The sequence below is a fragment of the Excalfactoria chinensis genome, chromosome 4, assembly GCF_039878825.1.
Source record: "Excalfactoria chinensis isolate bCotChi1 chromosome 4, bCotChi1.hap2, whole genome shotgun sequence".
Taxonomy (NCBI): domain Eukaryota; kingdom Metazoa; phylum Chordata; class Aves; order Galliformes; family Phasianidae; genus Excalfactoria; species Excalfactoria chinensis.
The window spans coordinates 72,431,892-72,454,628 of record NC_092828.1 but is presented as its reverse complement, the minus strand read 5'-3'; the positions used below and the strand labels follow the sequence as shown (position 1 = coordinate 72,454,628).

The window sequence follows — 22,737 nt, the reverse complement described above, 5'->3', positions numbered from 1 at the left end:
CCTACCTGAATTCAAAGGCAGCGCTAGAACACACACTGAAAGCCTTTGTTTTGAAATACATTCACCAGCGCTAGTGGGCCTTGCATCTCATTGAGAAGCGCGGTACTGGAAGTAATCAAAGGCCTGGGAATGAGCCGTTCATAGAGGGGAAGAAGGACCATTTAAGAGTTACCAGGTAATATCATTTGTATTCTTTCTCATCCCTGCGCCCACTGCAAAAGCATTCCCTCAAACATGCATTTCAGTTTATGTTACAGTTCCTCTGATTTCTTTTCTTGAAGGGTCATGAAAGAACGCCACAGAGGGGAGCACTGAGTTTGCTGTGTATGAATGGGAGGTAAGAACATTTCCCCCCTCTTTCTTTTGTTAGAGGAATGCCCCAGGCTCAGGCAGTTGCTTTGTTTCTTCGCTTTTCTTTCTGACTCACTCACTGAGTTAATCTATTTTCAGTGAAATTATTTTCAGATTGCTTTTAATTTCCTCTTAAAGAAGAGTTACAAGTTGCAGGAGTCTGACAGTCAGGAAAGTTGAGCTCAGTGGGCACAGAAGCTTCTTGCTGGCACTGGAGCAGCAGCTGCTGCTGTGCACTCCACCCCTGAGCTATAGTGAGCACCTCCGGTGGAGCCAGCAGTTTGCCTGCTTTAATAACCAGTTACTCCTGACTTGGTTGCCAGTTGGGGCTGTTTCTTAGGCATTGGTCACCTGTCTGTTGCAAATGGGTTGAGCTAATAATCTTTCCTTCTAAAGCAAAGAATCCAAGATACTTGTCCTGTGCTTTAAAATGTAGCACGCTGCTACTACTCCCCTGAGCTAATTACTGCTCCTGCTTTTTGTCAATAGCCTCCCCTGGGAGGAGGAAGTTGTTGCTGTCTCTTGCACCAAGCCCAGTGGAAGTAGCCACAGCAGCAGAAATATCCCGCGTCTGACCACACTGCTGAACTGTCTGAAGGGTAACTTCTCTGGGAAGAAGCACTTACAAACATGTAATGGTGCCCAGAGCAACGTACTCCTCGCTCTTGGAAAGCAGCTCCCTTGCTGCCCCTACAATGGCACTACTGCACCATTAGCAAAGTCTGCAAAATACACAAAGCAAATACTACCATGCACAGAACCTAGATAGAAAAATGGAACTTTGGAACCTGGGCTTTGGTATCTTGCAAGATCAATGAATTGCTTCCAGGTTCTAAAGTCTATAAAACTGGTACTTCCTCTGTCCTTTGAGGTGAGAAATCCACAGCTATAGGGGGCCTGGCCTCTATGGCACGGGACAAAAACCTGCATGCTTGACAGCTTTAAAGCACAGCATTGACATGCAGTAGTCTAGTTCACTGTATTTCTGATGTTTTATGCTGCTCTGTGCACCCACCTTGGTTGTACCGTGACTGGAGAACCATTTCAGAAGTTTAAATCCCACATTACATGTGAACTTGAGGTTGAAGGAAGCAGTTCCCTTACAGTCCTGGATTGGAAAAGGTAGCACTGGAGAGTAAAGGAAGCTACTGAGTAGCCTGTGGTGTTAAGCAGTATTTCATTGTTCTTTTTCACTAGTAGAGCAGTATAAATGCACGCCGTGCGGAAGGTTGTTCTGTGATTCTGTGCTACTGTTTTTAGGATTTGCAAACTCATTTCCATTTGGAAAATGGCCTTTTTTAACTAACGAGCATCTGGCAGCAAGTCTTCTTGAACTGCGTTCTGCAAGAAGCTTTCAAAAGACTGGGCAGTGAGCAAGGAGGGGCAATGCACATCACTTCTAGCAAGCTTTAATGTAAGTCCTTGCTGAAGCAGGCACCTCCAGGAATTTGGTCCTCTTTCTACTTCAGCTTTCTTTCAAAGCTGTATAGTGCCCTCGAGTGGCTACAGTGCTTGTCTTTTCCCCCATACAGCTTATAAATGCAGCTGTGTTATTTCCAGGTTCCTGCTTAAGATGAACTAAAGTAAGTTTAACATAATTAGCCAGGGAAATAAAAACTTCAGTTAAAAACAAATCACACTTCAGGAAAACAAACAAACAAAACAATCTAACTGTAGGTGAGGCTGATCCAGATCATGTTTAGGCTGAAGACTGTATATGGTCCAAACAGGGTTGGATTTTTTTCATTTAAAGTAATAATAATACATTTGCAAATGAGTTTTTACCTGTAGTTTAATATTATATACTGATGGATAGCACCTAGAGGCCCCAGTCAACATTTGACGCCCCCCCAGTGTTGCACATAGACATGTCTCTGCCCCAAAGAGCTTACAGTCTAAGCAGTCAAAGTGGGAGAAAATAATAACCGTGCTTGCTTTTATAGAAGAGAAACTCAGATCTAATACAGGTCAGGTGCTTTGCCTGCTCTAAGGTGCGGTATCTTTTTAGTCTCTACTGTGTGTCTCAGTTAAAAGACGCTCCTTCCTCTCTATCCTACTTTTAACCAAGAAAAAAAACAACCTCAAGAAACAAAGAAAAACTCTTGAGTTGATTAAAGTTCATGAGAACATACCTGTCAGAAGCGTATCTGCTTTTCTGTGGTCATTCCACAGGTTTGGGAACTACTTTGCTGCCACACAACAAGCTGCTCTGCGTGCTACCTATGTTAGACTGGAATTGTAACTCCTGTCTTGTCTCTGTTCAGTGAGTTTTGCTGTGCATGCTGCAAAAGAGGCCCAATCTTAGAAAGAAGCACCATGGATACAGTACTGAGAACAAACAAGTTCAGCCCGTTCCTAGATCCCCATATACGAACGCAGCTTCTTGCTGGTAAGCAAGACAAGTAGAGTTGGTAAAGACCCATGTGAGGGCTGGATGAGCTCTTTACCCTGGGTGCTCCTGGACTTGAGCCTCTATTCTGCTTTCTGGGGGTTAGGAATAGGCTCCTGCATTCCTCTTAGGCTGCTGAGGGAGGAGCAAGTAGTAGAAGATATGGGCTTACAGTAAAAAAGACTTTATTTTAGCTTGGTAAAGAGTTATTGACTTGGAGGTAGCAACAGGTTCTGTTTATATGCACCAGCAAATCAAAATGAAATGGACTGAGGGATGCACGTTGCTGAACAGGCCGCTCTCTACCAACATAAACTGTACTAATGGAAAAAGGATAAAGCTATTCGTATTGTTTCATTTTAAACTAAATAACCTGTTTCATACCTGAAGACTTTTGAAATCAGCACCAATCTCACCACTGCCACCTGGGTTAGTCACCAGTCCTATGTCTTTGTCAAATATGCATAAAAGGAGATTTCTGATGTTCCACGGTTACAAGGACAACTGAAAGGAAAGGGTGAACAGCCATGAGCAGATAAATTATTAACAGCAGTCAAAACAAACAAATACACTTCACCTGTATAAAGCTCTATGTTAATTCACAAATCATGTTGTATTGATAGATAGAGGAGGTGACAATATACAATCAAAATGTTATATTATGGTCATTTTGAAGAACAGTCTTGCTTTGGCCAGGGAGCTGTTTATACATTAGTGTAAGTGAAGCAGCACTGACCATAAGAGCAGAACAATCATGGGCAGTTACGCATACAAAAAGTGATCACTTTTCAGCTATTGCACAAATAGTGACACACTAAGACATACACGGTAGGAGTCTTACAGAATGACATCAGAAACAAGGAACCGCATGCACCATCTTTAAGGGCCTTACGTGAGCTGTACATACACAGGAGTTGCTATATATTGTAAATACATTGTGGATGCTTATAAATTCACATATGATCAAAAAGATTAAATCGTAAATAGGATAAGATCAGTTTCCACCAGTTTACACTTTATTTGAGCGTTTCGTAGCACGTACACTATTTTGGATAATACGAATGACTTCACTTCAGAGTAAAGAGAGGCTTCACATAAGCATCATCTTACATGCTTTGATAACTGGATATTCCCAAGGAGCAGCTTTTGTTGATCTATACCAAATACGACTAATGTGTGAATGTGGCTTTATTCAGACCAGAAGGATACAGGCACATGGCTGGTCGTTTCACAGATCTTCACGAGATTTAAAGAAAAAAAAAATAAACCAACAAACTTTTCAAGTGGGTGGGGATCTCTGAACGCAACCAAAGCCACCGGCAGCATCGACATTCAAAGCCCTGATCAAAATGACTTCAGAATAATTGTGCATTTCCCCAAATACGACAGGTTGGCAACCGAGGAAACGAAACGTCGAATGAATAAGTGGTGTAAGAGTTGGAAATTCTCTCCGTACCACAAATTTTGTAATAAAATACTGCTGTGTGTTTTAATTTTAGACGTAAGCATTTTTCTATCCGAGTCTGGTTTGTTTCTAAACGACTGAAAGTTTCAGCTAAAAAGGTGTTTACACAATATACACATTTCATTACTTACAGAGAAATAAGCTTAAAATTTCATATTAAAAACCTGGGATACAGTAGGGTTAGTAGCACCATGAAAAATGTTTTTCAAAACTGCAGTCTTGTTACTTTAAACATCCTCAGTGCGTCGTGTTTTTCTTTCTTGATTCTCTTGACTGATCAAAAAGGTGCCGTTTTGGTACAGGGAGAGAAATGAAAAATTCATCTTCTGATCCTTTGTGAACCACGAGTGTCTTCACCGTTTCCAGGAGGTCGATTCTTTCATCTCATCTTTAGTCCTGTTGTCAAATATGCACCAAACCAACCCTTAGCTTGGCACGAGTGAGGTACGCTTGAATTTGCATGGTTAAAACAGTTTGGATTTGTGTTTTGTTTCCTTTCTGCACAGTAGCACCATTGTTACAGCTGGAGGACAGTGCATCTCAGGAGTTTTCAACTGTTTTAAAACATCCTTCAAGACGTTACGTCTTCTTCATGCAAACTTGACAGCGACTAATACGCGTCCTCAAGTCTCCAGCTTTCAGTGTCTCTGACTGAGGTTTACTGGTTGACAGACAAAACAGTGAGGCAAGGGTTAGCTTCTTTGTTGCTCATGGAACCGTAACTTAAGAATTCTACTTAATTCCAGATATGGAGGTAAAACATAAATAGGAATTAATCCCGCATTTCAGAGTTTCTATTAAGAATTCTTGTTCTGTATATCCACAACAGGCAACAGAACTTCAGTTCTGTCCAGTGCCCCACTATGCAAAACATTCGCTTCTCCACTGCTTCTGCTCAGCTTACTATTTGTGCTACAGCATATACAGGGCTGAATGTGATTTCTGCATATTAGGGACAGTCTCGGGTCCACAGTGTACATCCCCCCCTGCCATGAAATATGCATTTGTGATTTTCGGTTTCTCAGCTGAAAGGTATTAGAGCAATCCGCTTTACAGTGAGATCTGTACGTTTAAATTATGCATTTACCAAATAATTTACTTCTATTCTGTAAGGATATGGAAACGAGAGGCATTAATACAACATACTGATGTGAGTTGCGTTCACGTGTTAAGTGCTATCTTTGATTTTTTTCTTAAATAAAGTTGTGTTTATGGGAGATGGCAAATGGTAGGAAGTTCAAAGATCCACAGTAGTTAGCAGAAGGTAGTTTTTACCATGAATTATCACTGATCAACTAACCTGAAGACTTGGAGATAATTACTTCATGTCCAATTAAATATTACAGTGTAGTTGTTACACAAAACCCAATTAGAGGCCGCTACTGCTATGTCACACTGCACATGGCCAGCCCTATACTACAAGGCCACATTTTTCAGGTTGGTGGCAGTGGGAATATTCATGATGTTTGTAGCGGTGCAAAAACAGGGCAGTAGCATTTCTTTCTGCTGGTCAATTAAAAAAGGAAAAACCTGGAGGAGCTGCAATCCTTAAGGCGGAGAAGCTGATGTCCTAATCCTTCTGCAGAGTACTGGTAAAAATGCTTGCTGGAGAGGGTGTGAAACCTCCTTCACACAAGGCTTTGAAAACAGATTATACGAACATCCGCTTTAAAAGGTTTAAATACAGTTGATCCCGCACTAGGGCTGAGAATTAGACAATGCAGATTGTCCCCAATTTCCCCTCACACCTGTCCCCCTCTGTGTCTGTGAACCTCCTTTTAAAGCATTTGAGTAATTAAGAGCATGCAAGGGAAAAAAAACAAAACAAACCTTTTAAACTCCAACTACAGTCAGTACAGTAGGACAGCATTCAAAGAAAATACTACTAAATGTGTATAAGAGTCGATGTAAAAAGAATCAGACTCCTTGCAAAACAGAATGTGCCCTCACAAGTTGATACATCGTATAAAAGGCTTACCCAAGCACACACTTGCAAAACTGGTTGTGAGGGGGAAAACAAACTGAAGTCTTCCCTACTTCCCTGTAAACACCTCTCTTTTGATGTTGGGAATAAATTTGGTTTCCAAATATTTCAGCTTGGAATAAAGCAATATAGAAAAAACAGGTTTTCTTACCTGAACATTTCTGACACCTCTACAGTTGCCAGCCAGAAACTGTATGAATTGGCATAGTAGTTACAAGTGCCACGACCATGACACTCTATAAATGGAGCTGAGCGGAATTCTTCTAAACAGGATCCAGGTGATGCCAGGGCCTGTCCAGAGCCCTCTGCTCCAGCACTAGTGTGCTGGGGTAGTGGGCAGGAAAGAAACACAGAAAACTTACAGTAGGAAATAGAAATTAATAGCACAGGATGCCATTGCTAACAGAACCACTGTTTGGCTGAGACAATATTGAGATAATGTGATGTCAGACACCTCCGTAACTCCTTAGAAAGGCAGGACTTAATAGAGCATTACCATTCTCTCTATGTACTGGAAAATTGTTGTGAATCTTGGCTGCCATGGTTATCAACTTAAGATAAAGGCTTTCTAATGGCTATCACTGTAGGTTTTAACAGAGTGTTAAAGCAGCTGGTTGAGGATATGAACAGGTAATTAGTAGCTTCTGGCGTAGGAGGCAGTTCTTACCATCATGAATGAGTAACCGATCCAAAGGGAGTCCCAGCCTGGAGGACACGAAGGAATCTGAATGGTCTGACTGTGGACAGCTATCACCATAGCAGGAGCTTCACACACAACACATCTGGACACAGGGAAAGTATCAGAGAAACAAGTGACATTAAGATGTACGTTAAGAGTTATCATACAGAGCTAGCTTGTGAGGGTCTGTCCTATTAATCTAGACCCCTCATGTATCTTGTGAGCGCAGTAAGACAGTGGTTCTGAGTACAAACTCTGCCCATTTCCACTAACCACTGGGTAAAACACAGAAGCAGTTCCTGAAACAAGAAGTGGAAGCTCCAAGTCCCCAGGTAAATGCCTTAATCCTAAAGCTACAGGCTCCTGTGTTTTTTCTTGTTCACAGTAACTCTGCACTCACACTTCCTCGGGTCAGAAAAGCCCTTACAGCCTTTCAGCCTTTAAGGATTACTGCTGCACGTAGATGGGCTTTTTCAGACAACTTTAAAACCAGCTCTTTTCCTTGTATTTCCCAGAGCAAAACATGACAAGATCATGTCTTACAATATCCAACATGCGGGTTGGAAATACGTGGTGAAATGTACTGTTTCTTTATCCAGGTATTAAAAAAAGAGACTTGAAAGCCCTCTTTGTCTCACCGGCTAATGAATGGCTGAATGTTCTGCCCAGTCAGTGGCTCCATGCTCATTGGCATTGGCTCTGGAGTTGATAGCCAGTAGGAGTAGTCGTTCCTTGATGCAAAATTACAAACGTTGTTGATGTTGCAGAACATGAAGGGCATGGTGCTAAAACGTCTAAGACAGCTCCCAGCAGTACCTACGGAATGAGATACATAAAATGTGACAGCCAAGTTCTCACTTCATTGTTCGTAGCAGTTTTTTGAGAAGGATAATTGAGAGTGTTCAGCACGTATTATCAAACTGTCACCTGAGGAGAAAACTTAACTCTCAAGTTTGGTTTACAGTCCTTCATCCTGAATTCTGGATGTAGTAGATCTTAGCATGCATACCTCATCCTCATCTAGGTAAGCTCCAGGATAGTCTTATCTTCATTAAACCAGAGCATCTGAAGAAGCACGTACAACACTTTTCCCCTTAAAGACAGAGCATACAAAATATCTCACCCAAGTCCTGGCCATGTGCTCTCTCATTTCCTTGCACATACAAAAGAGAGAATCCATCATATATTCTTGAAGTTCCTTGTGGACATAGTGGCGTATCCCTAGTCTGGCTGTGACGAGTAATAAGGAATCCATGAGCAACAGAAGCTGTTCCAGGAGGCCCAGGTGGGCCTTGTAAGCCATCAGGACCAGGGGGTCCCTGTATTCCTCGTGAACCTATCCACATGAGAGAAAACACAACACAGTATTTATTAACACAATCTCTTGTCAAGAGCAAGATATATAGAATAACACAGCTCTGAAAGGGAGGACGGTGTAGAGACTAATGTGCTTGCTAGCTGAGGAACCTGAAATCTGCTAACACCATCTTGCTTAAACTACCTTGAACTATTTTTTTCTTCTAAGCTTGATCAAATTGTGAACTAATTATAACAGTGCAACTTCCCTGCATCATGGGAGTATTCTGAATGTAAATGTGTTTGGAGCAAGGAAAGAGTGATATTACTCTGAGAGAAGTATAAGAAAAAGCATTTGTTACTGAACAGCAAAATACCAGAAAGTATAACAACAAATATTCAGACTATTATTTACATTTTTTTTCCTCTTCAAATAGTGCCAACAGATTTCACAAAGCTACTTAGATGAAAAACAGAAAAGGCAGAGTGGATTTTTATTCTGTTTTAACTGTTTGAATTCTAGTATTTTTTTCCCCACAAGGCTGCAACAGATAGCTACCTAATACTTGTCTTCTGCTTTACACTAAACCATTCAGGGCACAGTCTGTTTTCTCAGATCAGTAATTCTAAGCAATAACTTAACTTCATGGTAGCAAAATATGCATGATAGCTGCATATTATTATGACATTATTTCCTTTATGAAGTCTGCTTTTCCCCATTCACGATCTTCATGTAAAGAGAAAATTACTTCACTAATTTCTCAATTCTGTTTCTTACTTTCTTCCCTTCTTGCTATGCCTCATCATTGCTCCAAAGGGGATGCCGTTCATCTTGAGGTAAATGTTCTATGGTATTATTCAGCAATGACTAATAATACGCTGATCCCAAGAATTTTCCAAACTGAAGTGTGTTCAGCAGCCCGTAATATTCTTGCACTAAGAAAATCCTAAAATTATGATTTTATTATTCTCACAAGGCAAATGTCTCTTCTGAGTGTTAGCTGGAACTCAATAGGAAGCATCTCTATTTCCAGTAGGTCCTTATGGGATGAACACTTACCTGGTTGGCCTGGAAGACCTCTCTCTCCCTTACGTCCCGCCGGGCCGTCAAAACCAGGGAGTCCATCTCGCCCTGGATCACCAGGAACACCAACTGGACCTAGAACAGACAAGCAGGTAATTAAACTGAAAGCTCGTGAAACATCACTACAGAAATAGGCTGTGTAAGCTGTCTGGGGTCATCTGTTGTTTCATGATATGTTAGATGAGAACAGATTATTGAACTAGATGTATACATCTTGGTACAATCCCACAGTTCTCTTCATCCCTTGCTGAATTCAGTCACGTGTTGCAACATGCAGTCAGCTATATTTAGTCATTTTCACACAGCGACTTAGAACCATACCTGGCAATCCCTGTGGTCCTGCAAGTCCAGGTGGCCCTTTTGACCCAGGCAATCCTGGAGGTCCTGGAGGACCAGGGTCACCTTTGACAACGATGCTTCGTCCAATGGTACCTGGTAAACCTGGTGGACCTGAGAGAAAACAGCTCTGTATTAGTTAAACCAGGATGGAAAAGAGCACTGAAGACAGTTTTGGTACTGCAAAGTCAGCAGCCAAAAGTTTTGTAAGTACAAAGAATAAGTGTAGGTGTATATAAAAGGCAAAAAAGCTGGAAAGCTCCCAGACAGAAAGGGACCTTGGTGTGCTGATGGGCAGTTGGCTGAATATGAGCCAGCAGTGTGCCTAGGTGGCCAAGAAGGCCAATGGCATCCTGGCTTGTATCAGGAATGGTGTGGTGAGCAGGACTAAGGAAGTCATCCTGCCCCTGTACTCGGCGTTGGTGAGGCCTCATCTCTAGTACTGTGTTCAGTTTGGGGCACCTCAGCACAGAAAAGACATGGAGCAGGTCCAGAGAAGGGCAATGAGGCTTGTGAAGGGCTTGGAAAATCAGCCTTATGAGGAGAGGCTAAGGAAGATGGGGCTGTTTAATCTGGGGAAAAGGAGGCTGAGGGGAGACCTTATCGTTCTCTTCCAGTATCTGAAAAGTGCTTACAGTGAGAGCGGGGCAGGTCTCTTCTCACTGGTGACAAGTGACAGGACGAGGGGAAATGGCCTCAAGTTGCGCCAGGGCAAGTTCAGGTTGGATATTAGGAAGAACTTCTTTACAGAAAGGGTGGTTAAGTACTGGAATAGGCTCCCCAGGGAGGTAGTTGAATTGCCATCCCTGGATGTGTTTAAGAGCCGTTTGGATGTGGTACTCAGGGATATGATTTAGCAGAGGGTCTTTAGAGTTAGGGTACTATGGTTAGGCTGAGGTTGGACTTGATGATCTTCAAGGTCTTTTCCAACCTGGGTAATTCTATGATTCTAAAAAAAAAAAGTGCTGTTGGTGACATCTGAAAGGACAGCTCCTGCAGAAGTTTATCCAAGTAGATTGTATATAGAGTATAAAACACAGCAGGAGTGCAGATGCTCTCTTAACCACTTCCATTGCTGGCTGAGATCCACACAGTTCTACAGCTTCATAACAAATTCTACCAACAGGGATCAAAGTGACAGCAGTGCTACCCAAGACTCCTACCTGGTGGGCCTGGCAGTCCTTGACTGCCTGTGAGTCCAGCAGGTCCTGCAGGTCCAGTGGGACCCTTCATACCTGAAAGATCAAATTAACACAGTCATACAGTGAAAGAACATGTTTTATAAAGTGTGCTGCAGAGTGGCCCAAATCAGGCTTCTTTTCTCCCTGAGGAGCTGCTACTGTGTCTGGAAGTTTTCACTTGAAATGCTCATTAAATACCTGGGAATCCCGGAACTCCTGGAACCCCGGGGTCACCCTTCATTCCGTTGAGACCAGGACGACCAGGATCTCCCTGAAGACAACAGATTCATGTTAGTCACTCATCTCCCCAGTGGTTTCAGAAAAGAAGATAAAAACAGTGGGTAGAGGACGAATTAGTACATTTTGGATCTGTGAAGTAGCGCTTGAGAGGGCTGAGGCCTTGCCTTGTATTCTGCTTGCTCACTGCCTGGTAAAGCAGGTGCCATCAGAGAATACTGGAATGTGAACCCTTCATTGGCAACTCCAGCTCCCATGGCAATATAATGCAGAAAACCTGCCTAGGGACTGGGGGATAAAGAAATGACCCTCCATCTTGCTATGATTATAACCATTACTATATTCTAGCTTTTATTTTACTACAATAAAAGGCATATGTAACCTAAACACGTCCAGTTTTTATTGCATTTAAAAGCAAACCCAATTCTTGTCCTACCTGGCGTCCAGGTGGTCCTTGGTCTCCCTTTTGACCAGTCAGGCCAGGTGGGCCAGGCTGTCCTGGATTCCCTTTTTCACCTTTGAGTCCCCCACTGCCTGGTGGCCCTCGTGGACCTTCTGGGCCCGGTGAACCTTAACATTGTGGAACAAACACAAACGTATCAGTACATGTCAACCGTTCTCCACAAGACTGTGCCTTCAATGTAAAAACAAAATAAAGCACCCTAACTAAAGAAAAAACAAAGAGGGGTTATTTGTACTACCCAAATCAGGAAGCAAGGCTTCTCATCCAGCTGATGAAGAGAAGCAGGTCTTTCTAGGCAGCAGTGCAAATCACCTGTGTTAGGAACTTAGCAGTGACCAGACAGCCACCTTTTAGTAGGAGCCAAGAAAACCCAAATTAGATGGTACAAATATACCCTCTGCTGTCCTGCATTGCATTCACCATCTCTTAAGTGCTACGTTAACAGACACTAACGCAAAAATATTGCTGCTTTTTTGCTGTTTCCAATACCTACAGTGGAGTCTGCTATCTCTCATTCACTGACTGCTCAGCAGGAGGAAGCCCCTCATTCTGTCTTGCCTATATACTAATTAGAGTTGCAGGTACTTTATATTCAGTGACCTTCCAGCTGGTTTGTCTGTCTTTAGTACAATTATTCTGTGTAAATCTAACAGAGGAACTGAGCCAATCTTTAAGTATTTTCTCTTTGCAGCAACTACATTAAACCAAAACAGAACAGTGGATTTAAATGAAGACGAGCTGTTCTGAGCACTGAAAAATTAGACCGTGCGCCTTTATCGTCTAAATAGAAGGTAACTTATGGCAAAGCAAACTGTAAGCAAACGCAGCAGCAGCTAAAAACACTTTGCATGTTAGATCTCCTAATTGGATTAACAAAAGGATCTCTTTGCAGGACAGTGCGACGGCACTCTCCCCTGTAGTACAACAAATGAATAACACATAGCAGTGTGCTGGATTTTCAATTCTTCTGAAGCCTCTGAGAATTTAAAATGCCCTTTGAAATCCTCATTGTCCTTATTCAGTGGATAAACTTGATGAGCTGTATTTCTGCATGCAAACCTGAGTGAAGAATTCCAAATTTTTAAAATAGGAGCAACTTTGTACTGCATTTCACACACACCCCATTGCAGTTTCAGCTACAGAAAACATCCCGTCATGCAAGAGGCTTTTGTGTTCATTTTGTTCTTTTCAACTGGTCTGGTATTGTACACATGCAAAACAACAACAGGCTACCATCTACCATCAGGCATGCTGAACAAAAGCACACAACTTGCAGGGTAACCACAGTCCTTAACAAGATAATTACAGAACCACGGGAAAACATCTTTTATATCAAAAGCAACGCAGTAAAATAAAGTGACTGAGTTAAGAGTCTAACCTGGAGGACCTGGAAGGATCAGAGTTCACCAAAGCCCAATGATCGATGTTAGAAGGGTCAGACATCACACAGTACAAAACAAGATTACTAGTTAGAAATAGTACAGATGAGAGCATATACACTACACATCAACCCATTTCACCAGCATATTTTGTATTTAGAATATAATCCACATGCATGCATAAGACCATACATGAGTACACGATATGTATTTTCAGATACAAGCTATTCTGGTGACTTGGCTCTACTAAGACTAATTTGACACACTTCATTTAATGACAAACTTAAAAGCTTTACTAAATGTGTTATTGCTTTAACATTACAGCTGAGGCCTGAGCCTGGTTAGTCCTACCCACATTGCAGTTTACACTATGAAACCATTTCACTGACAATATTCATCACTCACAGGGCCTGGAGCTTGGCAAATACAAAGGTACACAGCAAATGACAGCCTACATTTGAAGTAAATTGTGCTTTGGGCAGGGCAGGAGTGTGACTGATACAAGAGCTTTACACTGCTTATTATGTAAGAGTGGAAATTGTCTGTGAACAAAATCCTAGGACCAAAAAGTAGGCATACACTTCCCAAAACAGTGGCAAGAATTGACACGGATTAAAAGGGTAGCAAGTGTTATAAATAAAAGTACGAAAGCAAAAAGCAAAAACTTAGAAAATCAGAATTTGTTGCATTTACTGCTGGCATCAGTTTTTCTTAATAAAAATACCTCAAGATGCTAATTTGCCTGTTAAAAGGTATTATGGAAAATGGCATGTGATGACCTCATTAGGAAGATCACTGCAGTATTCTTTTGTTTAAAAGTAAGCTGGTCTTCCTCCTGAATTAATGTATTGCAGCTCCTGCGCCACTCGCATCTTTCATGTCAGTGAAATGATTTAAGTATATCAATGTATAACCATGCGATTTGCAGCTAAAAACTACAATAAATACATATCAGGTTTACCTTGGTGTACTATTTCTTACATATTTGGTAAATCATTTTAAATACTAGTTGTAATACAGCTGTTAAAAACAACGACATGTACATTTCATTGTTGCTGTTAAGTACTCATAAACTTTCTTTCACTATTAAATAAGTTTTGCTATGATTTATACATTTTTCCCATATTTGTTGATATTTGAATGCTGTCTGGGCACAGTGGAACAAAATACGAAGCAATTGGTAAGTTCCTCTCAGCATATCCAGGATGCTAATTCTCTTTGACACTGCGGTTACTGTTTGTGTGACCACATTTTAATTAAAAGGCAAAGCCGTGTATATATTTTTTGTATTATTTATTTCCGTGACTGCATAAGGCCAGATATTTGTTTCAGTTTTCAAACCACAGGGGCTACCACATTTGCTACCCCACAGTGCTTATCACAGCGCACTGAAGACTTCTCTTCTTGAATTCTGATGACAGTTCTTTGCTTCATAGAAGTCATCATAGCAAAACTTAAAGACTTAATAATAACAATGAAGTAGATACACTAAGTCATTTTCAATATAGGCACAAAAGTTAGACTCTCCCCAAAAGCTGACCTGTGCTATCTGCTGATTGCTAGAGTTAAGAAAGGCTTGTGAAAATTACCAGTCCTGCTCCTCCTCCCTACTGGTAAGAGAAGCCATTGTGCCTCATTTCAGTTAAATGAATCCATGGTAAAGGAAGAGTTTTCCTCATTTCCTCCAAACGTGCTGGTGAAACGAAGCAATGGAAATAAGGATTTCTCTGCACTAGAAAGTTAAAATGCTCTATGCTGGGAACATAAAGCATTTATGTTTTCTGTGTAACTCAGTGTGTTCCTATGGAGGCTCCTGGTAGGAAAGGAACACCTTACTAAAAGTACATCACATCAGAGCATCCACAAATCAGCAGCAGCAGGTGTTATAAAAATGAATAATGTCATTTGCCCAAGCTACAAAACAATTATGTAGCAAAGGTAGGGGAGGACAGCAAAATATGCTGTTTTTTGGTTTGTTTGTTTATTTTAATATAAAGAGAAAAGGCAGCGTATATTCTTTTCACCTTCTCTGGAAATAAATATACTAAAGTAAATTTCACAGTTGGGATACTATAAAAGCACTGTAAATGTGGACCCATGTGAACTTTCACCAGAGGGAAAGCAGACCTTCCTACAGCAACATGGAACCCTACGCTTTGAAAGCCTAGGTTCTTTTCTGCCTCAAATTAAAAAGTATGTAAGAAAAAATGACTCAGCATATCTACATTCAGACACTAAAAAAGTACATACTTCCATCTTCATGCAAAGTTATTATTTTGGAGTTAAGGGGCTAACCTGAGGGACCTGGGAGGAGGGGGTCAGAGTTCACCAAGGTCATCATTAGAACAAGGGGAAAAACATCAAAACTGTTAGAAATATCAACAAACTAACATATTCAACTAAACCTTTCTTTTTAGATTTAGCTCAATATTTCTTCACATACAGTATGCAAAACACCAAACTATTATTATTCATTGCAATGAAAAATTTACATATGGAATAACAGCAGTGTTACGTTGCCCTGGAGACTGGCTTCATTTTCTCCTTGATGAATAAATGCCTCCCAACATCATCTGTCCAAATTTGGTTTTGAGGCAACTCAGCTGAGTCAGTGTTTCATCATGTTTGACCTCATCACTTTTACTATTCTTAGCACAAACCCAGAAGTCAACAACAGACAATATATACACACAACTTCTGTTTTTATTTATGTCCCTAGGAAGGGAGTAATTTGACAGCCAAACGGTTACTTTTATGACTAGCTGCCTTATTTGAAACGCTATAAAAATCAGAGTTCAACAATAGACTGTTATCATTTGAAACAAAAGGCTGGAGTGCTGATTGTACCAGAACTGCAATAATAGTTTGGTTTGTCCACATTAGTTCATGCATAGCTGAGTGAAACAAATGCATCACTTTACACATTGCATGCAACAAAGATAGAAATAAGAGAAAGAAAGAGAAAAGGAGAGAGAACATGGCTGAGCAGAACCTCAATGGTTGTTTTTTCCCCTCAATGCTCATAAAACTGCACAAAACATGTCCCAGCACTACTCTTACTTCCCCAGCTGATTTGAGTCAGTAACCACTCAATTACAGAGGAGTGTACCCAAGGACTAGAAGCTTCATCAAAACACCAATGCTACAGCAGAGCACAGAACCTCAGTCAGTATTTGTGTTACATACACATCAGGAGATGCTTAGACAGTTCGCTTTTTTTGTTTGTTTTTATAGAATGTTAAATTCTTTCCAAACCTTTACTTCGAATCTATATTCTCCTCTGATATCTGAAGTGAGAAACACGTGCTATTTTACAAATACGCTGGCTCAAAACTGACTTTCCCAAATAAACACTAGAACAGAAAAATCTGAGGTGAGAGTTTGAGGGCAATAAATAAAGACATTATTGCTTTGTATCTATGTAGTCAAACATTAGCTAGGTGTGAAAATACTGCCTCCTTTAAGGAGACTATCAAGCACGTTAAGTGAGATGAGTCTTACTGGTGCCAAAGTACCTCTAGACTTAAGATATAGCAATAATCCTGGGTGAGAAGTGTGCCAGGCTCATTAAAATTATATATTTGAATAGTATATCTTAACGTGATTAAACACTCTATGACAAAAAAAACAAATTCTAAAACAAGCAAGGAAGTTGCTCAGCAATGTTAACTCAGCACTGTAGGTGTTTCATTCCCAGAATTAGTTGGTGCAGGAACAAAGTGCAAACGTGGAATGGAAAGATGAACACGGCATGATGGTGCACTGAATCCATGGGAGCCACATGACACAATGGAGCAATGTTACATGACATGAAGGTGAAGAGGCAGCTATCCAATTTGATCATGCTGTGATGCTAACATGAATTTGATTTTCATGACTCTTAAGACAATGGGGTTTGTTACTTTCGGTTTTTGTGCGCGATGACATTTGCTGATCAAGTGACAGTACTGCAAAAGGTATCAGGTGCTCAAAAGTCGGTATCGTGCTCGCTAGATGATTTCTGTGACAGCATGCGGAGAATTTCACATTTATTAAAACACTGGATTTTTGCTGTCAGGTATCAGAAATTAATAGAAACTGAGGATGTTTTATTTTTAAATACTGGTACTTTTGGCAACAAAATTGTCTGGTTGCCCATAAATAATTAAGACCTATTCCATGGGTCTTGAACTTATCCATCCAAATAAACTGAGGAAGTCCAAAAACTGATAACCTATCAGCAAAAAAACAAAAGTACTGATAAATCTTGATAGATACGGATCATGCCCATACCTGGTCTTCCTGGAACACCTGGTGGGCCAGGGCTACCTTTAGGGCCTTCCAGAGGTGGCCCTGGTAATCCTGGTGGACCTGGTGGGCCCTGTAGGCCAGGGAATCCCTGGAAACCCGGTTCTCCCTTCAGACCTGGAAGTCCAGGGGGTCCTGGTGGGCCAGGTAACCCCAGTTCACCTTTTTGCCCTGTAGAACCAAACAGCCATATTTATGAACACTGCTGTACACTGATATATGAAAAATTCCAACTGTGAATTTGCAAAGCTATTTCTTTCTCTACTGATTAAGAAGGTGCAAGTCTGACCAGAACTTACCTTGCTTATGCAGTGAGAAAATATAAAATCAAGGCAACAAATTCAGAAAAGAATTAGGGCTAATAATTGTAGCAGGAGAAAGTGCTATAGCTTCTGAAATGTTAAAAGATCTTACCAAGTTCATTTCACTACTCACTGACACTGTAATTTATAACCATCCTCAGAGCTTATGAACGTACAAGCAATGCTTTCATGAGACTTATACACTTGCAAAGAAATCCTGAGAAAATTATTAAGACTTCAGTATTTCTTTTTGAGACACAGCTGAAAGTGAAGACATGCATGCAAAATTCTCAAGTAAGTTTGAGGAATTTAGGAATGCTACAGCAGCGTAATACAACTGAGGCTGTGAAGCTGCTTTTGAAAATACAGCACGCATTTTCAAAGCAACTACGTTTGTCATCTGTTGTAGGAATACTTTATTTACTGAGACAGATCAGCAAAGTTCCACATAATTCAGTAGACTCAATTATCCTGCGTGGTTTTATTTTGCCTGCATAATTCCTAATTTACAATATTCAGTAGTCAGTAATGAGTGTCTTTATTACCTTGGTTAACTTAAAATGATCTGCTGTTTGTTTTCTATATTCACTGGTTTCAGAAGATACAATGTTGGGGTTGAGTTTTTTGTTTTTGCTGTTTTTATTATGCAGTTTCCACTGAGCATTTTAACAACACCAAATAAAATAAAAACAACCCACAAACCACCCCCCCAAAAAAAACAAAACCCAACAAAAAAACCATCCAAGAAACTCTACCTGATAATCCTGGGAGCCCCGGAGGTCCTGGGCGCCCAAAACCCGGCAGACCTGCAAAGAAATAGATTCAGTTAATAATGAAAGTGTAGTTCATCTAAAGCTCTACTTCCTTATTCATACGCAAAGTCCACACCGAAGCTGGAGGTTTTGTTACATAATGTATCTGTGACTTTCATAATATTTTGAATGTAAGTATTTCCATCCACTCACAGTGTGTTTTTTCAAATTTTGGCTCATAAAACATTTGTATTTCTTGTTGGGGTTCTGTGTTTCAGGAAGACATCATGCCATTTATCCACTCTCTCCCTGAGCTGAAGCAATACAGATACCACTGAATACAAGAATACTGAATACTGTGTTCAGCCATGTCAGGAAATAAAAATCTGAGAGCTAACTGAATTCTGGTCCTGTGCTTCACAGGCATCTTGACAGCATCCTCTGTGAACCATTCATCAGATGGAAACCACAGAAGCACTTTGAAGGTATACGGATAGTTAAAGGAAAAAAACAGAAAAAGCAGGATGTCACAATGCATACCAAAGAAGACAAAAAAGCCCCAGAAACCAATATCAAAGGAAACCTAACCTGGTTCGCCCTTCTGACCAGCTGGTCCAGGGATACCATCTCGACCAGGCTGTCCCTTCTCCCCGGGAGGACCAGGAGGGCCAGGACGACCAATATCACCTAAAAAGAAGATAGAACACTTGAGCACAGTGAAGCGTAGCCTGCAGTAAAACAAAGTAAAATAAAGCAAACAGATTAATAACCGTGCCCTGCCCCCAACTGCATCTGAAGGTATGAATGTAGTATAAATTTACAAGGGTGTAATCTTAAAATTAAAACCTCTTTCCTTTCTCTTGTTCTCTCCTTCCCCCATTCCCCTTGACAACTTAGAAAAGGCTTTTATGCCCATGACCATGTAAATGGTTAACTAAAAATAATATGTTTCTCTTCAGCATAAACAGGATTTTTTTCCTATAAAACTATGTTCAACCACTGGAATACATAACCAAAGCTGGTAAATAGTGACAGTTAACTACTTGTTTCAGAGGCTGTTGTAGATGCTAACGAGGCTGAACCTTGTAGTATTCGGAGGGGGTAAACATATAGGCGGTAGCGGGGCTTCTTCGGGATGTGACGGTGATAATAGCCCCCCCCATTTCCGTCTCATCCCAATTCAAAAAGCAGACAAAAGATGTGAAAAGTTAAAACTTTTTTCTTTTCTCCTTCATTTCAGTGACCTGTGTGCAATGGTATTTGAACACCCATGTATGTATAGATGCATTTTCATGATATTAAAAAGAAGAAAGGAAATGGCTTCACATGTCACGCTTTTAACAGTAGCAGGTGACATTCGTGACTGTTTGTGCTCACCTACTGGCCCAGGTGGTCCAGGCAGACCAGGATTACCTGGAGGCCCTTCAATACCTTTTGGTCCTGGAATTCCTGGTGTTCCTATAAAGTACAGACAGTTTATTAAACACAGCACAGAAGTGGCTTCTTAGCAGGTCTTGAAATACCACAGTCTGGTATGCCCTGAGTACCAAATTAGCTAATTGTATCAAGACATTGTATTTATGTCCATTTGGCAGATTTAAAGCTGATGGAGGAGATAAACTATAAAGGAAAGAATGTACAGAAACAAAACATACTAGTGTGACTGTGACTGTCCTTACTGCTACTTTCAAGACTCTGTCTTCTTAATTGCTGAGTGCCAGTGGCCAAGAACAGAGTCAGTCTGTCAGTCTGCTAGGAAATTACCATTTTAGAGACAGGTATTTCTTGTTGACAACAAAGCAAAAGCATTATGAACTACAGCTGGCCAGTTCTTCCTCAGCCGCCTTAGTATTTATACCTGACTTTAACCCCTACAGCATTAACTGAGTGGGAGGTAGGAAAAATGATAAACCTGTTGGAATGTGTCTATTCTGAACATCATCTGTGCCTGACGAAGGGAGTGCCCAAATACAACTTTTTGACTGCTCATAGTTTTTCCATGCATGGCACTGTCGTGGTTTTGCACAGCTTAAATCCCTCAGGTTCACAGCCAGGTTTTGTTCCCTGCTAAGCTTCCTGCTGCCATGACTACACTATTATAAATTCTCTGGCTCCCTAAGTTAAAGACAGCTCAAGTATGCTTGTATGTATTATCACTCCATAAGTACAAACCTTCATTTTTTTTGACATCATGTTTAGATCAGTTAATTGAGAATTGAAAGAACTGACATATTTCCACGAACAATTTCTGGACTACTAATACATCCAGAAAACAGTAAAAAGCTTAACTTCATAATGCTTCCGAAGGATTTCCCTTTGTAATATTTATTTCAGACAATAAACACTACTTAAAAATGTTCAGTTTTCCTGATTACAGTATCTTTATTGATTTGGGAAGGAAAAACTTGAGCCAAAAGCAGGTGTTCTGTGGGTCAGAGGAGGTAAGGAGTGGAATACACTGCCTCACACAACTACTACCCCCCTCAAAGCAGATGGGTTGTTTCACGTGGCTCTGAAGCAATGCATTCACACACTTGCACTTGCGCTGACAGTTCCAACAGCACAAAGCTTATAAGCAGCAGATTCCCAAAAGCTTTTGAAAGTAGAAGCAACTCTCCACCAATTACCCACTGCATTTTTATACATATACTGGAAAAAAAGTCCTGCTCAGAATTACCTGGGAATCCAGGAAGGCCCGGCTCTCCTTTTGCACCTGGACTGCCCGGCAATCCAGGCAAACCTGGATTTCCAGCTATGCCTTTACTGCCTGGACTACCTGGATATCCAGGCAAACCAAGATCACCCTAGAAAAAATTAAGCAGAAATAAGAGCCCAGTCTTTGTAGGGCCAGTAAGTCCCTCTTGTACATTCCCATTCTTACCATCACAATTCCATAGTGCGTATTTCTTATATCCAGTTAATGTTAACAATCTCAGAAAAAAAAAAAAAAAAAAGTAGCAAACCAACATTTTCAGTTTGCCAGCAATACTTTCTCCTAAGCAAATTTTTGATTTCTATTAAGAGAGCCGAGCACTTTCTTATTCTTTGATACTAGTGATGATGCAAATCACAGGGTCAGATTATCTTGCACGTACCTACACAATCCTGATGCATTTCCTTTTAATCCTGAATTGCTATGCTCACATACCAGTTCATTGACTGGGCTTTCTCAGATTTTGTTGGTAGTTTGACATTCAAAAACCAATGGCAGCTTTTAAAGTTTTAGCCATAAATGGGTTGAAAGCACAGCTATAAGGAATGAACAGTAATTAAGTTTTTAAAAGTAGAAGGAAAATGAGCTAAATCTCTGAAATCATACATAACTGTATGTATGGTAATCAGAAACTGAACAAAACAGATAGGAGAACTTTGATGTCCCATGCTGAGGTCCTGGGTCCTCAGCAACCTGCTCTAGGTGACCCTGATGCCAGAGCAGGAGGGCTGGAAAAAGTAACCTCTAGAAACCTCTAGAAACCTCTAGTAACCTTTGTCTCTTCCAAATTCAATCATTGTGTGACTCTGTGAAAATGCAATCAAATGTTAAGAAGCCAAGACTCTTGTACTATGCAGTACCCTGTGACAATGGGAAAGAAAAAAAGCCCAGCAACTGTGGACTTAAATCATGCAACAACTTTGCTGAATTAATTGCTGCTCAACACCAATTGTAAAGTATCGGTGAAATCTGCTAAATATTCCATAAGTCTTTTCATCAATTCACGACAAGACAGAAAATATGTTACGAAGCGTTAGTGGAAAAGTTTTACAGACACTTAAAAATTCTGAACAGCGTTAATAATGACATGTCATTCTCACTGTAACTTAAACACGTAGTCTTATCTTTTTTTCCAGAATTAACTGCATCATTAGATGTGGGAACAAAGATACTTGCATAAATCCGTATCAACTGTCAAAATGTGAGTAGCAACGACAACTGGAAAGTCTGGCGAACCATCTTCAGCTCTCAGCAGATTAAAATATACATGAATACTTTTCCCCAGTGAAATTATAAATTTTTGCTCCCAGCTGAGAAGAACAGACTACAGGAAATGCTGCTTGATCTTAACATATTTATATACATATTTATTATTACAAATATTAACATACAGTTTTAAAAAAATCAGTATGGACTCTGATTTCCTCATGTAAATTCCTATTGCAAAGTTCAGTAAATGTACCTTTGGTCCAGGCAGACCAGGAATGCCAATGCTTGAAAGACCAGGATCACCTTTCTCCCCTTTCAGTCCAGGAAATCCAGCAGGCCCAGGCTGCCCTGGACGTCCTGCTATTCCTTGACTGCCTTTGCTTCCTGGGGGACCTGTCCAAAACATAAAACACAAGTTTTCTTAATAGAAATTAAACTTTTGCAATGGTTCAGAGAAGTCACCCAAATAATACCAACTGAACTAGACAGGACTAACAAATTGGCTTTGAATAACTGATGTTCTTTAATTTTCAATAACTAAAAGAGTTAACTAAGACCTTTTATGGGTTTTTCATGACATCTCTAAGATATCTTTTTTTCCATTCTTAATGTACACAGATCTAAACACCT

The 22,737-nt window shown here is 40.5% G+C and overlaps 1 protein-coding gene across 1 annotated transcript in view; it reads right to left on the bottom strand.

Annotated features, from left to right (window-relative positions):
- Nucleotides 1-2,127: 2,127 nt before the first annotated feature.
- COL4A5 (collagen type IV alpha 5 chain) overlaps nt 2,128-22,737 on the bottom strand; it is an 81,155-nt gene continuing 60,545 nt past the window's right edge. The window contains exons 36-51 of the mRNA XM_072334963.1: nt 22,361-22,500; nt 20,863-20,989; nt 19,563-19,643; nt 18,774-18,872; nt 18,189-18,239; nt 17,117-17,302; nt 11,439-11,572; nt 10,964-11,036; nt 10,748-10,819; nt 9,570-9,698; nt 9,225-9,323; nt 7,992-8,204; nt 7,507-7,684; nt 6,857-6,971; nt 6,341-6,513; nt 2,128-4,866 (exon numbers count right to left, since the gene is read on the bottom strand). Coding sequence (XP_072191064.1) covers nt 4,785-4,866; nt 6,341-6,513; nt 6,857-6,971; nt 7,507-7,684; nt 7,992-8,204; nt 9,225-9,323; nt 9,570-9,698; nt 10,748-10,819; nt 10,964-11,036; nt 11,439-11,572; nt 17,117-17,302; nt 18,189-18,239; nt 18,774-18,872; nt 19,563-19,643; nt 20,863-20,989; nt 22,361-22,500 — 1,952 coding nt within the window. The 3' untranslated portion in view covers nt 2,128-4,784. The remainder of the gene's footprint in view (nt 4,867-6,340; nt 6,514-6,856; nt 6,972-7,506; nt 7,685-7,991; nt 8,205-9,224; nt 9,324-9,569; nt 9,699-10,747; nt 10,820-10,963; nt 11,037-11,438; nt 11,573-17,116; nt 17,303-18,188; nt 18,240-18,773; nt 18,873-19,562; nt 19,644-20,862; nt 20,990-22,360; nt 22,501-22,737) is intronic.